Below are 22535 nucleotides of genomic sequence, written 5' to 3' on the forward strand. Positions count from 1 at the left end.
CAGAACAGGGAATCTTGATGCTATATTATGTAGCCACGCAGATTTGTACAATTACTTAAGCAGCTAAAACATCGATGGCTTGGCTGTTAATACTTTTACTAGGTATCATCTAATGTCTTTTCAATTGGCAGATTGTCATATTATTAACTCAGGCAGCTGTAACTGTCTTTAAAAAGGAAAATAAAACTGTTCAAATGTACAAAATAAATGGATTGAAATAGAAAAAAAAAAGAAGAATCAAAACTATGAAGAGGTGGGGGGAGAAGGTAAATATAACATTTTTTCTTTATTTTTAATTCCAGGAACTTCCTTAATTTTGTAACAGAAGAACTGAAAGACCCATATAAGTAAGTTTGGCTTTTCATTTGTAATTTCTTTTTCTTTTTTTTTGTCATTTCTTTATTCATATCTACCTGTATATTTGTTTTGTCTGTGAAGTGTCCTTCGGCTGGAAGTTCAACATGTAAAAAAAAAAATACCTAATGTTTTCTAAGATATTCATATGCTTGAAGCATATTTAGTTGTGTCTTGGGAGAGTCATTCACTTTTAGTGCTTTATTATTTAACACACTCACCGGCACCAAAAGAGAATGACTCTCCCCAGACACAATAAAATATGCTTCAACACACAAACTCACATAAAGAATCTTGCAAACCAAATCCAAAAACAAAGTGAAGCATATTTAGTTTTGCAGTATAATAAAAAAAATGATCTCAAATTTTGGCAGAAGGTCACCAAGTCTAGGGCAGTGGACTAGTTGATTATATCAACCCCAGTACTCAACTGGTACTTATTTTATTGACCGTGAAAGGAAGAGAGGCAAAGTCAACCTTGGTAGAGTTTGAACTCAGAACGTGAAGACAGACGAAATGCTGCTAAGCCTTTTGTCCAATTGTACCAGTGATCATTGGAGCTTTGGGAATAATACCAGGCTACTCATAAGTTTCAGAATGACAAAACATTGCTCTCTTGGGTACTGCCCACATTCTCAGAACACTGTAAACCTGAGAATATCTGAATCTTTTAAACTTTCAAAATTGCAGATATCACAATAAACTTTTAATGAAATACTAATTCTCAGTATTTGGTCTCCTTTCTCTACAACGTATCATTGCTACTCAAAAATAACACAGTAAAGCATTTAACTTACTATCATTTGTGGTCATGGGGTGAAACTTGGAGCATAAAGCAATGTAATATCAATACTGATGTTGCAAATAGCAACATATATGGAAGGGTCTCTCCCGGTTAATAACACAGTATTCAGTGTTCTAACAAGACACCCATGTTAAGTTGGATATAAAGATTACCTTTTGGTATTAATATTGCTTCTGTTGTAAATAATTAATTTTTAATAAACCCATTGGCTATTTGTGACACCAGTGTCTGAAAAGATGCTGATATACTATATATCACACCAGAGAGATTCAGTTGAAGCATACAACTTCTGCTCAAATACTTTTATGAGCATCAAAGTACAAGAGGAATGGTTTCTTATATTAACAAAGCTGTGATATGCCTGACTAATAATCTCAACCCTACAAATGAGGACAGGAAATACCCTAAATAACAACAATTAAAGACTGGACTAGCCTATACTACCTACATTCTTCTGTGAAAAAAAGTTGACAAACCCAATTACTAAGGGCATTAGTAATTTAACCCTTTCATTACCAACCCAGCTGAAACCATCTCTGGCTCTGTAGTATAAATGTCTTGTTTTCATAACTTTTGAATTAAAATCTCCCACCAAACCTTAGTCACAATTAATGCTCCTAACACTAGCTGAATGACAATTAAGTCATTTTACTAAATTCTTTGTTATATTTAAAGTAATTGAAAAAAACACAGAGCATCTCAAAATACAGTAACGAAAGGGTTAAACCAGTCACATCTGGCTGAAACTGGCCAGATCTGGCTCCTCTCACATTTACCCTACAATGTTATTCTAAATATAAACAATCACATCATTGAAATCTTGAAGTTACAAGATAATGCATGATTAATTCAAAACAATATGAATAAATAAGGATTACATTTCAGAGAGTAATCCAAAAGCTAAAGGGTTAAATATAGGACTCTGTATCTTTGACATTTATTTTGTCAGAGCAAAAGGATTAAATCCAATAATATCAAAAGCAACAAAATTACTGTCAGACCTTGTGCTTACCTAAGGAAAAGAGAAACTCCTACAGGCATGTTTCACTAAGTTCTACATGTATGAACAAATTCTAAACAATAGCAATAACTCCAAATTTAATCAATAAAAGATTTTTCAAAAACACTTTCTCATAAAAGCCTAATTACCACTCCACTTAAACCCACACACCCAAAGAAGATTGCATGGCTTAGCTGTCCAAAACTTTTAAGTCACTGTCAACGACATTCTTATATAAGACCAATTACTAAATGTGTGTGTGTGTATATATATATATATAAGAGACGCAATGGCCCACTCGTTAGAGCTGTGAACTCGCAGTTGTAGGATCGTGGTTTCGATTCCCAGACCGAGCATTGTGAGTTTTTATTGAGCAAAATCACCTGAAGCTCCACAAGGCTCCGGCAGCGGATGGTGGCAAACCCTGCTGTATTCTTTCACCACAACTTTCTCTCACTCTTTTTTCCTGTTTCTGTTGTATCTGTATTTCAAAGGGCTAGCCTTGTCACACTCTGTATCATGCTGAATCTCCCCGAGAACTACACTAAGGGTACACGTGTCTGTGGAGTGCATAGCCATTGGCACATTAATTCCACAAGCAAGTGGAGAGCTGTAGACATATATATATATATATATATATATATAACATCATCATCATCATCATCATATATATATATATATATATATATATATGTATATATGTATTCTTTTATTCTTTTACTTGTTTCAGTCTTTGACTGCAGCCATGCTGGAGCACTGCCTTTAGTCGAACAAATCAACCCCAGGGCTTTTTCTTTGTAAGCCTGGTACTTATTTTATCGATCTCATTTGCCGAACTGGTAAGTTACGAGGACGTAAACACACCAACATCGGTTGTCAAGTGATGGTGGGGGGACCAACACAGACACACAAATATATATGCATATATATATATGACGGGCTTCTTTCAAAGGGCATCAAGCTGTAGAAAATCTGCCTTAATGAATTCTGTTCAATACATACAAGCAAGGAAAAGTTGATGTTAAAATGATGATGATTATGATGATGATGGTGTATGTGTACGTGTGTGAAAGAGACTATGTTAATTTTACCATTTCCTGTTATCATTGTTTGAATGAACTGGTGGTAGTGTTGACATCCTTTGTTGACAATATGACTGGTAGTTCTGCACTTTCGAAGATCCCTGAAAGGAAAACGTCCTTCACTATAAAACAAGTAAGGCTTGCCAGCATAATGTACACCAGACCATAAGGTCCTGCCTTAAAATATCTCCCTAGTCTAAACACATGCTAGCATGGAACAAAATTTCCAAAACAGATGTTATACACACAAATATATATTTAGCAGACCTACACCTGTAAAAGTACAATCTATTTACTAGTAGCTCTGCTTACTTGTAAACCCAACAAAGTACCACTGAAATTCCTGAAACTGGTAATTCTATTACCAGTCATGTGAATTGCTGGAAAATACTTGAGGGATATTAACCCTAAAGTTATTGTACTTTTCTATAGCGTAGTAGATAAAGACGTTGGTTAATGCAATGCAGTCACATAGAAGTTCTGAGTTCAGTCCCAGGCATGGCACTAAGGTAATTCACAAAAAATAAACTGAAGCAAAAAAATGTCATGAAATGCAGAGAACGGACTGAGAACACTGTACCTCCTTGGATGAAATAAAGAATTAGGTTTGAAATTCTAATACAACAGCTGAGTTCATCAGAAGACACCTAAAAGACGTTGGAGTGTACAATAGTCAAATATATATATATGTGTGTATGTATGTGTGTGTATATATATATATATAATATATATATATATGTATATATGTATTCTTTTATTCTTTTACTTGTTTCAGTCTTTGACTGCAGCCATGCTGGAGCACTGCCTTTAGTCGAACAAATCAACCCCAGGGCTTTTTCTTTGTAAGCCTGGTACTTATTTTATCGATCTCATTTGCCGAACTGGTAAGTTACGAGGACGTAAACACACCAACATCGGTTGTCAAGTGATGGTGGGGGGACCAAACACAGACACACAAATATATATGCATATATATATATGACGGGCTTCTTTCAAAGGGCATCAAGCTGTAGAAAATCTGCCTTAATGAATTCTGTTCAATACATACAAGCAAGGAAAAGTTGATGTTAAAATGATGATGATTATGATGATGATGGTGTATGTGTACGTGTGTGAAAGAGACTATGTTAATTTTACCATTTCCTGTTATCATTGTTTGAATGAACTGGTGGTAGTGTTGACATCCTTTGTTGACAATATGACTGGTAGTTCTGCACTTTCGAAGATCCCTGAAAGGAAAACGTCCTTCACTATAAAACAAGTAAGGCTTGCCAGCATAATGTACACCAGACCATAAGGTCCTGCCTTAAAATATCTCCCTAGTCTAAACACATGCTAGCATGGAACAAAATTTCCAAAACAGATGTTATACACACAAATATATATTTAGCAGACCTACACCTGTAAAAGTACAATCTATTTACTAGTAGCTCTGCTTACTTGTAAACCCAACAAAGTACCACTGAAATTCCTGAAACTGGTAATTCTATTACCAGTCATGTGAATTGCTGGAAAATACTTGAGGGATATTAACCCTAAAGTTATTGTACTTTTCTATAGCGTAGTAGATAAAGACGTTGGTTAATGCAATGCAGTCACATAGAAGTTCTGAGTTCAGTCCCAGGCATGGCACTAAGGTAATTCACAAAAAATAAACTGAAGCAAAAAAATGTCATGAAATGCAGAGAACGGACTGAGAACACTGTACCTCCTTGGATGAAATAAAGAATTAGGTTTGAAATTCTAATACAACAGCTGAGTTCATCAGAAGACACCTAAAAGACGTTGGAGTGTACAATAGTCAAATATATATATATGTGTGTATGTATGTGTGTGTATATATATATATATTATATATATATATATATATATACATACATACATATATACATATATCTGCATGTGTGTATCTTTGTGTATGTGTTTGTTTGTCCCCTACTACCTCTTGACAACCAGTGTTGGTGTGTTTATGTCCCTGTAACTTAGCAGTTCAGCATAAGAGGCTGATAGAATAAGTATTGGGTTCCGTGTCTGTTTTGGCATGGTTTCTATGGCTGGATGCCTTTCCTAATGCCAACAACTTTACTGGGTATACTGGGTGCTGTTAATGCAGCACTGGCACAGGTGCATTTATGTGGTACCACTATAGGTTCTTTTTATGTGGCACCAGTACAGGTGCTCTTTATGTGGCACCAGCACTGCAAGATTAGGAATGCGCAGATGGAGAGGGATGCAGGGTACATACTTGTATGCAAGGACAACCACGCTTTTATTTAGCTTGACGTGTCTGCTTGTGGGTAACAAACCACCAGGAGTTTCAGTTTCCTGTCATAACCTCTGTGAGTCCCATCATCATCATCATCATCCAGTGTTTTAAATCCAGGTTTTATCCCAATTAACAGGGGTGGCCTGATCTACCTCAATGCCATCGCAACTGCCCTCACACCATCTGGCTTGGTTTTGGGCATCCTCTATTTTCAAACCAATCCTCCCAATCTCCTCCTCCACATGTCCCCTTCGCCTTTTCCTCTGTCTATCCCACTTTTGTGCTCCGTTTATGTCAAATGCAGTCACCTTCCTCAAAACATGCTCTTCATCCCTCCTCAAAACATGCCCATACCACCTCACTCCATTCACCCTTGCCAACCGTTCCACTGATTCCTCCAACCTCAGCATTCTCATCAAATCCTCAGTCCTCCTTTGTAAATCTTTCTCACCACTTCATCCCACATCTTCTTGGGTCTTACTCCTTCCACGTATTCCCTCCACAATTAGAGATTAGCACCTCTTGATGCAACTGTCTTCATTTATATGCATTACATGACCATACCAGCACAGTCTCTCTCCTCTCTCTCTCTCTCGCTCTCTCACTACATCTGATGCCTCGTATACCCAGTTTTTCTCTCAAATCACTTACATTCTGTTGTATATGCACACTGACATTACCCATTCAGTGAAGCATATTGGCTTCATTTCTTTCAAGCCTTTGCATATCCTCAGTAGTTGCATCCCATGTCTCACTGCTATGTAGCATAGCTATTTGTACACAGGCACTAAACAATCTGCCCTTCACTCTGAGGAAGAGGCCCTTTGTTACTAATAGAGGTAGTAGCTCTCTGAACTTTGCCCAGCTTATTCTTATTCAAGCAGCTATGCTAGGATAAGAATATATATATATATAATATATATATATATATATATATATCAAAAGGATGTGTTATAACACTATTCCACATATAAAAAAAACAGCCATACCAACAATTCAACATACCTATATCATCAGCTGCCCCATGGATATCATTATGGTTTCGACACCTGGGCAGTACCATTCAATCTGACAGTGTTAGTAGCACTAAAAGAAGTGCTGTTTGGGAAAAAGCTTATAAAAAATCAAAACACACAACTTTCAAACACATTTATTCTATGTACAACAGCATTCAATCAAATATATATATAAATATATATATTTTTTCTAACTAATGTTCTGCTTTGCTATATATATATATATATATATATATATATATATATTTATATATATATTTATATATATATAGGAATTTGTGCCTGTGTTTGTCCCCCACCTCCACTTGACAACTGGTGTTGGTGTGTTTACATCCCTGTAACTTAGTAAAATCTATGTCAGAACAGAACAGTAGCCTGGTGTAGTTTGTTACCTGACCAGCTTTTGTCAAACTGTCCAACCCATGCCAGCATGGAAAACAGACGTTAAATGATGATGATGATGATGATGATGATGAAATATTTTTAAACAAAATTCCACAGTGACCTGATGGGTTTTTTGACTCTTTAGAAAGTAAACAAAAAGTGACATGAAAGAGTTTCAGTTTCACAAGCATAGATTCCTAGATTTTCAAACGTCTTGTTAAGATTATTTGAAGAATAATTGTTGTATATAATATATAGGCCAACACTGATCTTATCTTATTTTCCTGTAACTTCATTTTGAATTAAAGAAACAGGCTTTGTTGTAATAGTTATTACCATTCATATTGTTAGGTTGTTGTTGGCCTACAAGTGAGAATAATCAATTATTTTATATTCTGGTTTCACTGTAACTATAACACAGAGCCATAACTCTAAAGATAGTGAATTAGCTGATTTGTTCGACTTTCAGGTTGAATACCTCCCAAAATTTCGTCTGGATACATGGTGCTCTGAGTTCAAATCTTGCTAAGGGCAACTTTGCCATTAATTCTATTTTTTTAAAGTACCAATCCAGAATGGTGGATTTGTTGAACCGTAACAATGTTAGATTAGATGGCTGATTCCAGTGCCACCTGACTGGTTCTGTGCTGGTGGCACATAAAAGCACCATTTGAGCATGGTTATTACCATTGCTGCCTGACTGCCTCCCATGCTGGTGGAACATAAAAGGCACCATTCAGGTGTGGCTGATGCCAGTGCTGCCTGTCTGGCCCCCATGCTGGTGGCATGTAAAAGACACCCACTACACTATTGGAGTGGTTGGCATTAGAAAGGGCATCCAGCTGTAGAAACCTTGTCAGATCAGATTGGAGCCTGGTGCAGCCTCCTTGCCTGCCAATCCTCAGTCAAACCCTCCAACATATGCCAGCATGGAATGCAGACATTAAATGATGATGGTGATGATAATGATCCTCATCATTATCATCATCATCATTGCCATCATCATCATTTAGAGTCCATTGTCCATGCTGGCATGGTTTGGACAGTTTGACCAGGCTGGCACACTGGAAGGCGGCACTAGACTTCAGTCTGATTTGGCATGGTTTTCTATGGCTGGATGCCCTTCCTAATGCTAACCACTTCGAGAGTGTAATGGATGCTTTTGCATGCTACTGGCATAGGTGCAATTTGCATGACACCGGTATCTGCCATGACTGTGATTTTGCTCGGCCTGATGGGTCTTCTCAAGCACAACATAATGCCAAAGCTTTTGGTCATTGCCTTCATGATGCCCGGCACTAGAGAGGAACTCAGCCACTTTGATTCTGTGAGGCCCAACACTCAAAAGGAATTCTTAGTGGTAGTTATGGTTTATCCTTTATCTTTTACTTGTTTCAATCATTAGATTACGGCCATGCCATGGCACTATCTTGAAGAATTTTAGTTGAATGGATCAAGTCCAGTACTTATTTTTGTTTTTTGTTTTTTGTAAAGCCTAGTATTTATTCTATCAGTCTCTTTTGCTAAACAGGTGTAGTATGGGCAGGTGGGAGAAAAGAAAAAAGAGCAAATTAAAAAGTAGAGAAGAAAAGAGAAGAGAGAGTTATGCACACATACTCAGACACACACTCATACATTCATATATTTATATATATATATGTGTACACACAAATGCACACATATGTATATCTATATATTGTCATATATATATATATATAAATGAAAAGAAAATTGAGATTTACGATTGACACATTTTAATTCAACATAATATTATATTATTATTATAACGTTATATATCATAATATAAATATAAATATTATAATCCTACAATGGTTTCAAATGGATACAAACGAATTTATGGAAGCAGGTCATTACAAACATACATACAAATATACACACATACATACATGCACATCTATATACTTAAATGTGTAATGGTGTCTGTCTGTGTGTAACTCCTCCCACACCGTCAAACTAATTTTAATGATTTTTGGCATGTATGTAGATCGCATGCCCTGAAGTTCAAATAAGGCCGGAATTTTTTGTAAACTCAATAATGCTCAGTTGGCATCAATTTTTGTGAGCTCAATTGGGCATTTGAATGGAAATTCCCATAATGATGTTATTTTTCCTGCAGCTTTTGCATTTTTTTGTCCAATTTTGATGAAAATCAATGAGTGAACGAGGCTCATGCCAGTGAGTTGATGTCCGTATATGGTGTTGACAAAAAATTGATAATTGCACCTGAGCAGTGGTTTTATAAAATCAATAGGCATTTTGCATGCAAATACCCACAGGAATTAATTTTTGGATGTAACTTAAAATTTTTTTTATCCAATTTTAATGAAATTTGAGATGTAGGTAAATTTTGTGGTGGAGGAGATGGTAAAGGTGTTTATTTAACTCAAAAGGGTTTGAAGGTGTTTATTTAATTCAAAAGGGTTTGAAAAGGGCACAAATGCAAATCAGCATTTCCTATGAGACATTCTTATAGAATTTGTAGAAATTTTACATGTGATTACAGTTTGTGTCCATTAGTTGATGCCAGCAAGATGAGTTGACAAAAAATTGATACTTGCATGTGAGCAGGGGATTTTAAGAAATCAATAGGCTTTTTGTATGCAATTACCCATAGGATTAATATTTTATGCTGTAACTTTTACAGAATTCCTCTGATTTCAATGAAATTTGACATTTAGGTAAAGTTTATGGTCGGAGTCATGTATTAGAATTGAAATTAAACTGGTGAAAGGCAGAAGTCATCAAAATTCATTCACAATAGAATAATGAACTGATTTTGAAGAAAATTGACCCATGAGTAAAATTAAGCACTTCAACATATGAAACATCGATTATATATATAATGTGCTGGGATTTAAAAGTCAATGGGATATTTTTATATAAATGGTCACATGGATTCTATTTTATGACATAACCATAATACTTTTCTTCAGATTTTGCTGAGATTGGACATGCTGATTAATTTTGTACAGAGGGTGGCATTAAGGGGAGAAAAATAAACAAACATCACTCTCAACGGGTTGAGGTACACCCAAAAGTTTGACTGCGATTTCAGATGGTCCAGTATGCAGGAGTATCTCGTAAGCATTAACCGGGTAAAATCCCTGTCAAACCAAATATAACATTGTTGGCACGGGGTATGTAGAAGATTTCAATATTTTTTTTAAATCGTTGACTCATCATAGACATTTTTAGAGAGTTACTTCCCTTATACAATAGCGAAAAATATGCATTAAAATGGAAAAAAATGATGGTAAATTTTTTTTTAAATCGTAGACTCATTGTAGACGTGCGCTAATACCCAGACGAGCTCGATATGAATCACGACTATAAGATACCCGGTTTTGGTTAAACTGCACCGCAAAATGTGGGAGTAGTTAGGAATCTAAATCGTGGGAGACAGACACACAACTTCTCTTTTATATATAAAGATTTCCTCTATTTACATAATATTGAGGTCTCTTTCTTTCTTTTGTTATCTTACCGTTTTTACCAATATACATATATATGCATCATTGTATATATATGTATATATATATATATATATATATATATATATATACATACATATATATATACATATATACATATATATATCCATATATATACACATCATCATCATCGTTTAACGTCCATTATCCGCTCTAGCACGGGTTGGACGGTTCGACCGGGGTCTGGAAAGCCAGGGGCTGCACCAGGCTCCAGTCTGATCAGGCAGAGTTTCTACAGCTGGATGCCCTTCCTAACGCCAACCACTCCGCGAGTGTAGTGGGTGCTTTTTACGTGCCACCTGCACAGGTGCCAGGGGGGTCCGGCATCGGCCATGATCGGTTGGAGCTTTTAACATGCCACTGGCATGGAAGCCAGCTAAGGCGGCGCTGGCAACGGCCACGTTCGGATGGTGCTTTTTATGTGCCACCGGCACAGAAGCCAGTCGGGGTGGCGCTGGCATCGGCCACGTTCGGATGGTGCTTTTTATGAGCCACCGGCACAAGAGCCAGTCGGAGCAGTGCTGGCATCGGCCACGTTCGGATGGTGCTTTTTATGTGCCACCGGCACAGAAGCCAGTCGAGGTGGCGCTGGCAACGGCCATGTCCGGATGGTGCTTTTTATGTGCCACCGGCACAGGTATCACAACTACTATTTCCATTGATATTTATATTTATTTCGATGTTCATGTTCATGTACTTGACTCAACAGGTCTCCTCAAGCATAGCGAGACGTTCCGGGATCCAGGGTACTTTGAATGGGCAGGGGGCTATGCAGAACTGGTGCAGGAAGCAGCCCCGGTCTTTGCAGTCACAGCATATCTCCAGAGATCTCGATCCTTCGCCATTGCCTCAGTGAGGCTCAACGCTCTGAGGTCATGCTTGACTACCTCATCCCATGTCTTCCTGGGTCTACCTCTCCCCCTGATACCTTCAACTGTTTGGGAGTGGCACTTCTTCACACATCTCTCCTCATCCATCCGCAGTACATGACCATACCATCGCAAGCGTCGCTCTTGCACACCACATCTGATGCTTCTTATGTCCATCATTGTATATATATATATATATATATATATATATATATATATATATATATATTATATATATACATATATACATATATATATATATGTATATATATATATATATATATATACATCATTGTCTATATACATATATATATATATGCATCATTGTCACCTTAGTGGGCTTGCAAGCATCTCTTTTATCTTCAGCTAACTTATATAAATTTAAAGAATTGGGTTAAATGTTAATCCAGATGCTTGTAATGATCTTTAGTGAATACATAACAAAGATATTATGCATGTGTTACTGTATTCTCTGTCTCACACAAACATATGTCTGCCAGCACACCCATACTCTTGCATTCTATAATAATTTTATTTTTACTTTCGAAATTTGACACAAGTCCAGCAATTTTGAGGAGACGGGGAAATTGATTACATTGAGCCCAGTGTGTTAACTTGTACTTATTTTATTGACCCCTAAAGAATGAAAAGCAAAGTGGACCTTGACAGCATCTGAACTCACAACATAAAATGCTGGAGGAAACATCACTAAGCATTTTTTTGCCATTGTGCTAATGATTCTGCTAGCTCACCACTTTTACACATGATGTAATAATGGTTTCAGATTTTGGCACAAGGCCAGCAAGTCCAGGGAGGGGGTGAGTTAGTTTCATTGACCTCAGTGCTCAGCTGGTATTTATTTTATTGGCTCCAAAAAGATTAAAGGCAAAGTTGACCTTGGCAGAATTTGAACTCTGAATGTAAAGACAGATGAAATGTCACTGAGTATTTCGCTTGGGATACTAACGATTGTCAACTCATTCCCTTAAACACATGATCATGATCATCGTTTAATGTCCGCTTTCCATGGGTTGGATGAATGACTGAGGGCTGGCGAACCAGATGGCTGCACCAGGCTCCAATCTTGATCTGGCAGAGTTTCTACAGCTGGATGTCCTTCCTAACGCCAACCACTCTGAGAGTGTAGTGGGTGCTTTTACGTGCCACCAGCATGGGGCCAGTCAGGCGGTACTTTCAACGACCTCGCTCGAATCTTTTACACATGCCACCGGCACAGGTGCCAGTAAGGCGATGCTGGTAACGATCATGCTTGAATGGTGTCTTTTACGTGCCACCAGCACGGAGGCCAGATAGCCGCTCTGGCAATGATCACGCTTGGATGGTGCTCTTTAAGGCGATACTGCTAATGATCACGCTAACGTAACTCGGTTGAATTTGTATCATTTTTAATTTCATTGAAATGGTTTTTAGTGAGTGATGTTTCTGGAACAAAAGAACTTCAGTCTTTTATCAATTGTAAGTTGTTCGACTGTGTCCATTATGAGCCACCCATTGAGTGGCTCATATTGATCTCAGTACTCATTGCACATACAGGTACTTATTTTATTAACTTTGTTGAATTACAAAAATGTGACATAAACTATATCAGTTTTTAGACACATTTAACCCTTTTGTTACCATATTTCTGTTGAGATGCTCTTTGTTTCTTTCAATTGATTTTGAATATAACAAAGAATTTAAGTAAAATAACTTAGTTATCATTAAGCTAGTGTTAGGAACATAAATTGTGACTAAGGTTTCGCGAAAGATTTTAATTCAGCGCTTTTGAAAACTAGGCATTTGTACTACAAAGCCAGAGCTGGTTTCAGCTGGGTTGGTATCAAAAGGGTTAAAAATAAATACAAGCACACTTGCAATAAACACACATACACATGCAAATACAGATACACACACACACATACACACACACACATACACACACACACATACACACACACACAACATATTGTGTATTTTCTGGTATACAAGTTGACAGTCTGTAGTGTAACCATGGAGTGTAAACATCATCACTATTTTCCTAAATCCTGCTGCATTTCACATGAAATTTTTGATACTTCAAAGTCATCTCATTATATTAGTCATCTTGATGTATAAGTCGACCTACCTTTGACAATTTACCGGAATAAATTTTTTTACACCTGGATGCCCTTCCTGTTGCCTATGTTCCTTCTAGTTCTTTTAAAGCAAATAATATTATGGCTGTGTGGTTGGACATACTTCCAAAGAAAATTGCTAATGAACAGCACTGCTGCTGTTGTTGCTGTTTTGGTGGAGGGTGATTGAAGGTGTATTGACTGTGAAGGTGGTCTTCCTTCACCATCATGGCCACATCTTTATTTTCCTCTCTTATAGCTTATTGCTTATCCCTCCCCACATTCTTATTTGGTTGTCGTCTTCAGTTTAAAAACTTCCATGTCAGCAAACCTTATGAGACATCAATTCCAATATGTCACACTAATGTCTATTCTTCATCAGGATGTCTCTGTCAAGCATTTCCTGTTCATCTTCATACATCCTTTTCATCTCTGTCTCTTCCGCAAGACTTCGTTAGCAAGTCTGATTGTTGTGGCAGCCATGTACTTATACAACCACTCTTAATGACCCATCCAAGTCACTAAAAATAACCCAGATAAATTTTTATAGTTTGTACTTTCTGCTTGTAATCACTGCAAATAAACTGGTTATTCAATGTTTATTTAATTAAAGCAAGCTATTTCTGGTATATTTCCTTTTCCTTGGGAAAGTGATACCTATAGGGAAAATCCAACTTACAGCCATTGCATATTGATTGAATATTCTGTTACCATTTGTATGATAATTATCTTAATTGTTGTCATGTCTGATATTACTTTATGATTTTTTTTTTAAGTAACAGGAATAAAGTGAAAATCTCTATGCAATAGCTGAATTAATATACAATGGCTGAAACTTGGGTTTTTTCAGCTTTCTGTCACTTTCCCACAGAAAGGGAAATATACTATAAATAGCTTACTTTCATTAAATAAACATGACATATTGCTTCCCTGCAGTGGTTACACAAGCAGAAACTACAAACTATAGTAATTATTATCTGAGTTGTTTTTAGCGATATAGGTGAATTAGTAAATATGGTTATATAAACAAATGGTTGCCAGCAACCAGACTTGCTAACCAAGTCTTGCAGAAGAGACACAGATGAAGAAGCTGTATGAAGATGAACAGGAAATGTTTATCAGAGACTTCCTGATGATAAAGAGACATTAGAGTGGCATACTGGTGTTGATTTTTCATAAGGCTTGTTGAGGAGCTTTCATAGTCTCATGAATGACATGACACAGAAGTTTTTGTTACCTGAGGGATGACAACCAAATGAGGTTATGGGGAGTGAATAAGCTTTGAGAGAGAACATGAAGATGTGCCGGTGATGCTGAGGAAAGACCATCACTATCACCACTACACCCCCAAGAAACAGACATCCCTCAAAAAGAACATCTATTTTATCTCTTACTCAGTCCAGATGAAAACATGTACGAAAGTAGCTACTATTTTAATAACCTTATTTCTTCACATACCCTCTAACCCCACCCCGCCCCGCCACACACATGCAAGTACATTGTGCTGGGCTATATGTGCTGGGATGCAGCCAAAGGAAAGTGCAAAGTAATAGAAACTATTATAGTCAAGTCCACCTTATCCATCTTTGCTATAACCATTACATAGTAAGGTTTTATATGATCGCTTGGCCTGCTAGAAATAACACACAGATTTCCTTCAAATCATACTTAACTATTTTTAAACTAGAAGGGCACACACTAAGTAATATAGTCCTAGATATCTCCAGAGTAAAGCAGAATAATTTTACTTAGAATACCTTTGATCATAGGTTTACTCAATCAGGACTGACATAGAGCTAAACAAAGGGCAGTTGGATGGATAGACAGACAAACAGAGAGAGAGAGAGAGAGAGAGAGAGAAGGGCCAGTGGGGGTACTTTTGCTACAGTCGACCTGTTAACTAACTCCTTCATGTCACATCCTACTATCTTAACAAAAGGACACATAGGACAGGATAGCCTTGCCAAAGCTAGATTGCTTCTGATCATCAGTTTGTCCCAATCAGAAGCTGACTTGAAGCTAAATACCAGTACCAAGGGAGATAAATAGTAGAGAAGTAGAAAATAGCAGTGTAGAAATATAATGTGCCCTCGCTGACCGCACAACGCTCCATTGGGTAACCATTGCATGTTAGAATGTACAGTGTGGTTCTCAGTTTGGTGGAGATAAAGATTTGATATCATATATCCGAAACTACAGATCTCTAGATTTACATGTCATAATTCAGTCACTGAATTATGGTTTATCTCATTGGATAAGCTGAATCTTCAACTCAAAGTGCTGAACCATGTCAAATGTTTTATCATGCTGATTCTGTCTGTGGATTATGTTACCAGTCTGGGATATTTATTGTTGAAAGCAACAGCCATCTACTTATGTTTCATGATCCATTCCATCAAGGCTGACTTGGTGGGCTACACAGCAACAGCACCAACTACAATAGCAACCAGTTTTACTTCAGCAGTTTTGTAGTCATCAATGTGAATATTATCAGTGTTGCATATCAAGATTACCATTATCAATGACATCACCACCACCACCACCATCATCATCGTCATTGTCATCATCATCATCATTGTTGTCATCATCATCGTCTTTATTGGCATTATTGTAGTCATCAACATCATCATTGGTGTCTTCACCTTTACCATCACCACCAGCACCACCTGTAGCCAATGAGGGAAGAACACAATCACTAAATGTGGCCTTATATATGTGATGTGTGAGAAAAGTTGGGATGGATGATCATAAGTGGAACACCTTTAATTTTAGACCGCACATTCATGACCTTCTTGGGACTAAACAGAAACAAAAACAGCAACGACATCATCATTATGAGTCAGTGAGAAGGCTTTAATGGGATTGCTCAATCTGTTAAATATAATAGCTAAATCTTCCTCACATCACACCTTTCTTAAATTTGAAAAGAACACATTGGATAATGTAGTCTCAGATACACTGTGTTTGAGATGGTCACTGCTGAGTTACTGATGAATTTTATGTTTTATTTTATACACTGGGCAACAAGGGTTCAAATGACCTTTGGTGGGGTCCATATAAGATTTTGTTGATAAAATTTGTGTGACTGTATGGGAAGAAGTTTGTTTCCCAACCTCATGGTTCCAGGTTCAGTCCCACTGTGTGGCACCTTGGGCAAGTGTCTTCGGCTATAGCCTTGGGCCGACCAAAGCCTTCTGAGTGGATGTCGTAGATGGAAACTGAAAAAGCCTGTTGTGTATATGTGTGTGTATTTGTGTCAGTGTTTGTCCCTCTCCACCACTCGACAATTGGTGTCAGTCTATTTACATTCCCATAACTTAGGGGTTTAGCAAAAGAGACTGATAAAATAAGTACTAGGCTTAAGAAATAAGCCTTAGTGTTTATTTGTTCGACTAAAAAGATTCAAGGTGGTGCTCCAGCTTGGCTGCAGCCTAATGACTGAAAGAAGTAAAAGAATAAAAGGAAAAGAGAATAAATTGGTTATTCTTCTCATCATCATTCAGTATTTTAAATCCAGGTTTTGTCCCTGTTAATGGGGGTGGCTGGGTAAATGCCATAGCAATCGCCCTCATGCCATCTTACCACCTTGCCCAGTTTTTGGGCATCCTCCTTTTTCAAACCAACCCTCTCAATCTCCTCCTCCACCTTTTCCTCAGCCTACCTCGCTTTCACACTCCATTTACCCCAAATGCCATCACCTTCTTGAGAACATGCTCTTCATCTGTCCTCAACGCATGCCCATACCACCTCACTCCATTCACCCTCGCCAACCATTCCACCGATTCCTCCAACCCCAGCATTCCCATCAAATCCTCAGACCTCCTCTTATCAAATAGCTTCACCCCATATATTTCTCTCACCATTGCTCTCTCAGTCCTTCTCAAAATTACCATCTCTCTCTCCCTCAGACACCATGTCTCACTCCCATACAGTATTGCAGCTCTCACACAACCCTTATGGACCTTTCCATTCATCTACAATACACAAAACATTTTATAGACCCTTCCTTTCATTCTACAATATGCAAAACATTTTTAAAAATTTTAAATAAACATCTTAATAATATTTCGTTACTTTCGTTACTCTATTTATTTTGAGATGCTCTGTGTTTCTTTCAATTATTTAAAATATAACAAAGAATTTAGTAAAATAACTTAGTTATCATTAAGCTTGTGTTAGGAACATAGACTGTGACTAAGGTTTGGTGGACGATTTTAATTCAAAACTTATGAAAACAAGACATTTGTACTACAGAGCCAGAGCCAGTTTTGGTCGGGTTGGTAACGAAAGGGTTAATTCTAAAAATATATCAAGATTTTTAAGCAATAAATGTCTAAAGAAGTCCACTTGAGTAAAATAGGTATCAAAAGAGTCCATAGGTAAAAAAATGGTTGAGAGCCTCTGCTCTAGAGGCTAAGTTAGTGTTACATTCTTGCTCAAGTGTTGAGCGAGTGTTAAGGAAGATTATGTAGCTATGTTATCAAAATATAATAAATGCGAAAACTAATTTCTGTGTGTCAGTGTGTCATACTTTGACTCCACTCTCTCACTATTCAATAACACTTCTACTATTCCTCATACTGGGGGGAGAGTAATAGTAGGCATAAAGATGGTGAGGGCAGTGGCAAAGAGAAAGAGAGACAAAGAAATTTAGGGAGAGTTGATGAGGTTTTATTAAAAGTAGTCGTGTTGATGGTGGCACTGGGAGTAATAAGAGAGAGAGAGAGAAAAAGTGGGTATGTAAGAGAAAGAGGGACTGAACACTGAACTGGCATGCTGAACTAACATACTGAACACTGGTAATGGGATGATAGTAATAGTATGAGATGTAGTTGAGATAGAGGTGGAGCCTGCAGTGATGATGGTGATGGTGGTGTTGGTAGCCAAGATGGTCAGAGATGATGATGAGAGTAAGTAATGTGAAAGACAAAGGTGATGGTGGTGGAGGAGAAGGCGACAAAGTCAAAGGTACTGATAGCGGTGGCGTCAGAAGTTTGAATGGTGTATATGGCAGATGTGGTGGCGATGGTGGTGGTACTGTTGTTTATCATGAAGCTTTGCAATAAGTTCCAAGTCGACAAATTATATCATTGTTTTGATGAAAATTGTTCATTGCTTGATTTAATATTGTTCATGTTTAATAGAATTTAATATGTATTCAATGCATGAAGTGTCATTGTTGGGCCCAAGGCCTAATGAAGTGCCCACCACAGGAGCCCTATTGGGTAGCTTTTTAGCCAGTGTTTAATAAAGCTAAGAAATAGAGAGAGGGAGCTGGCTGTTGTAGTCTGTGGCTGACTCAGCAGTACAGACAGTAGGAGAGGGTCTTTTATCTAGGGGAATGTTATTGCAGTAGAGCTATAGCTGGTAAGCTGATTGTGGAGGGGGAAAGCACACAAACAGACATGCACGTACGCGCGCGCGCACACACACACAGTATGTTTACGATGAGAGTGTAAGTGATATCAGTGATATTCTTGTAGGCTGGTAGAGGGAATGGGAGACCTGTAGATGGTAAAATTTGGTGGAGCAGGTGAGAGACCAAGGTTGTCAAATCTGGAAGAAGGTTGGGGTGCAGATGTACCAAATACGGTTTTTATGTGCAGTTTGTTCTGCTGCTGACATGGGCAGAATTGTATGCATGCTGTATATGTAAATTAGTGGCAGTAATATTTTGCACATTGTGAGAGAGGTTTTTGTGAAAACTTTGCAATTGAAAATTATTTATTTATAATAAAACACACACACACACACACACAGATGTATATATGTATATATATATATATATATATATATATGTATATATATTACGGAGATGTACTCGCATAGCAAGTGATTTGATCTGAGATCGTGTGCTGAAACGAAAACAATTGCAGCGTGGAAGGTGTTTGTAAGCCATTTAAGAAACACACAAAAGCCGTTCGATTCACTTCAACATTTAAGTTTAATTTGTCAAAATATTTTTGTTGCTAAAATCCATGCTGCATCTGTGCAGCACGGATTTTTGTCAGTGAACAGGTCACGGATTTTAGCGACAAAAATATTTTGACAAATTAAACTTAAATGTTGAAGTGAATCGAACGGCTTTTGTATGTTTCTTAAATGGCTTACAAACACCTTCCATGCTGCAATTGTTATATATATATATAAGCCATATCAAACAGTGAGAATGAGTGCTCATCACTGCATTAGTGAATAAATATCATGCCTAGAGAAAATTTCTCAGCAATTATAAAGCTTGCCCCATGGGACATTGGTACTTGTCTCCATATTGGATGGTAATACACATGCACACACTCTCACATACATATATTTATTTATATGTGTGTGTGTGTATTGAGAAAATAGCTGGGAATAAGAGGAATGAATTTGAAGTAGTTGGAATCTGTAGAAGAAGGAAACTTTGGAAGATATAGGATAATGTAGAGAAGACTGATCTGGAAACTGAATTTTATATATAAATATGGATGGTAAATCAAATTAATACACTTGTCAATGTTATCTAGCAGTTGTCTTTTGAGATGTGACATCAATCATCATTTGTTACTGAAAGAATGCTGGTTTACACATACATTCACATACTTCCCTTGTACATGCACACACATACACATATATACTCACACAGAGTTGAAACGCGGTTTGATTTTTCTTTTCAGCATTGAATGTTCACCATCTCACTTCTCTTGCACACACACACACAAACATTCACATACCTCCCTTTTACAAACACATACGTTCCTTATTCATCTACCACACCTTCCTTTCTCATTCATATGTTGTGACAGAGAAAAACACAAGAATATTATAGTAGAAGATGTTTGCTACCCTCTCTTCTATTTCTGATTGGCTGTTTGACTATTGAAAAATGATGCTTGATTTGATCTGTTTGTAATTAATCTCTTCATCATCACTCTATCTTTCATAGCTATAACTCTTTCTCCCCATGTGACCCTTCATTGGCATCTATTACTCTCATTTACCATTGTCCAACCTCTATTGTTATCCATCACTTGTTCTTTCTCTTATCATCATCACCCATCTTCATTACTATCCCTTGATGCTGGGCATATTAGTTTTTTAGTTCATCTCCTTGCCATCAACTAACATCTAGCTATCATTTTCTTTCTTACATGACTCTCTCCCTTACCATCTTCTCTCCTCTAACACTTTCTCATTCATACTCATACTCTTTCTTCTTTCACACTCTTAGTCTTCATTCGCTCCTCAATGGCACTCTGTCATTTACAACAACGGGGGTTCCAGTTGGTCTGATCAATGGAACAGCCTTCTTGTAAAATTAACATGCAAGTGGCTGAGCACTCCTCAGATACACGTACCCTTAATATAGTTGTCAGGGAGATTCAGTGTGACATAGAATGTGACAAGGGTAGCCCCTTTGAATTACTGGTACTACTCATATTTGCCAACTGAAAGAACTAGAACAATGTGAAATAAAGTATCTTTCTGAAGGATACAATGCATTGCTAGGAATTGAACTCATGATCTTACAATTGGGAGCTGAAAACCCTAACCACTAAACCACACACCTTTATCTTTCCTTGGTACATCTGCTTCACTATATTTGATAGGGATTGCCTTCTTAATCCTGAATCAGCCAACCATATCTCTTGCCCTTCTTTAACTATTCCCCTTGTTCCATGGTACAAATTTCCTTTTTTTTCTAAATGGTCTAAATTAAAACCTTCTATTAAAATTTCCTGTTAATTTATTTTCTGCTATTACATTGGTGTAATAATGACAAAGATATTTTGATAAATTCTTATTTTAAAAATTAATTGAAACAAAGACAAAATATATCTACACAAATATGGTGATAAAAGGGTTAACAGAATTTCTCATTGTAGTTTAACAGTGGCTGGGTAACCATACACTCTATAGACTAGGATAGTATTTCATTCTTAGTTAAAGATTGAGCAAAAGAGAGAGAAAGTTATGGAGGCTATCTCATAATAGTAAAACAAAGTAATCTATATCTTTATAGCTTATATTTTTTATCTTTGTATCTCTTCATAGCTAAGCATATGAAGAGATATAGAAAAGGAGCTAGCAGTTGTAGCCTGCAACTGACTCCATGGTGCAGGTAAAAAGAGAGAAGCTAGGGGAGGGGGCATTGTGATAGGGCCATGGCTGTTTATGTGATTATGATGGGGGCAAGCTCACTCACTACAATGAAAGTGAGTGACATGGAGGTATTCTGGTAGGCTGGTAGAAGAGGGTAGGAAGCCTAAGGCTGTGAAAGTTGGGAAAGGGGTGAATATCAGCTGTACCAACTGCAACTTGGGCTAGCTGTTTATCCTGCTGTTGTCATTGACACAATTCATTGACACATGCAGTACACATAAATAATATTAGAGCTATTGTATAGATAATAGTCTTATTTAGCATACCAAGAAAATGGAATATGTGAACAAGATGTGGACTCTGCAAGTCATATTGCATGTTTGTGCAAGAGAAGGCATCCTGACACCCACATGCTGGCTAAATGTAACAAACTTACTGTCAGTCTTCACGACTATAACTGTTCGTGGCTTTGGCCTGACTTGATAAGTTGTCTCCATATTGGTCGGTTCTTCACTTGAGTTTGCTTCTTATTTATGATCAGTTCCTTTTCACTTCATTCATATTCCTTTCTGTAGTATCTTTGAATCTCAGTCTAGGTCTTCCGTGGTTTCTTTCCCACTAGCGTACTTGGGAGTAAAGGAATTGTCTGGGGAGTCTGTTGTTGTTAATCCTGTGTACATGACCCAACCAACGTAAATTTCTATCAATGAGGATTTCCATCATAAGAGGCAGGCCAGCACATTGGAGGATCTCTTCATTCTTGATCTTGCCAAACAGAGTGATATTCATAATCTGTCACAGCTGTCTCATCATATATGCATGTAACTTGTTTACATGAACTTTATACATTGTTCAGATTTCAGTTTCATACAACAGAGAAGAAAGCACTATAACCTTTACATTTGACCCGTATTAAAAAAACATGCCTATTTTCCTCACAGCCTCTCTTATAGCCAGTCAAAGGAAGCAGTAGCTCTGCTCATTCCGTCTGTGATTTCCTGGTCCAGTTATGCATTATCTGAGATGGTGCTGCCTAGGTATTTGAATGCTT

General features: G+C 37.4%; 1 protein-coding gene across 4 annotated transcripts in view; it reads left to right on the forward strand.

Annotated features, from left to right (window-relative positions):
• LOC115219764 (large neutral amino acids transporter small subunit 2) overlaps positions 1-22535 on the forward strand; it is a 319114-nt gene that overhangs the window by 237108 nt on the left and 59471 nt on the right. For all 4 annotated transcript variants that reach the window (XM_036505361.1, XM_029790012.2, XM_036505363.1 and 1 more), the window contains one exon: positions 303-347. In XM_036505361.1, coding sequence (XP_036361254.1) covers positions 303-347 — 45 coding nt within the window. The remainder of the gene's footprint in view (positions 1-302; positions 348-22535) is intronic.

The sequence above is a fragment of the Octopus sinensis genome, linkage group LG1 (assembly GCF_006345805.1).
Source record: "Octopus sinensis linkage group LG1, ASM634580v1, whole genome shotgun sequence".
Lineage (NCBI taxonomy): Eukaryota > Metazoa > Mollusca > Cephalopoda > Octopoda > Octopodidae > Octopus > Octopus sinensis.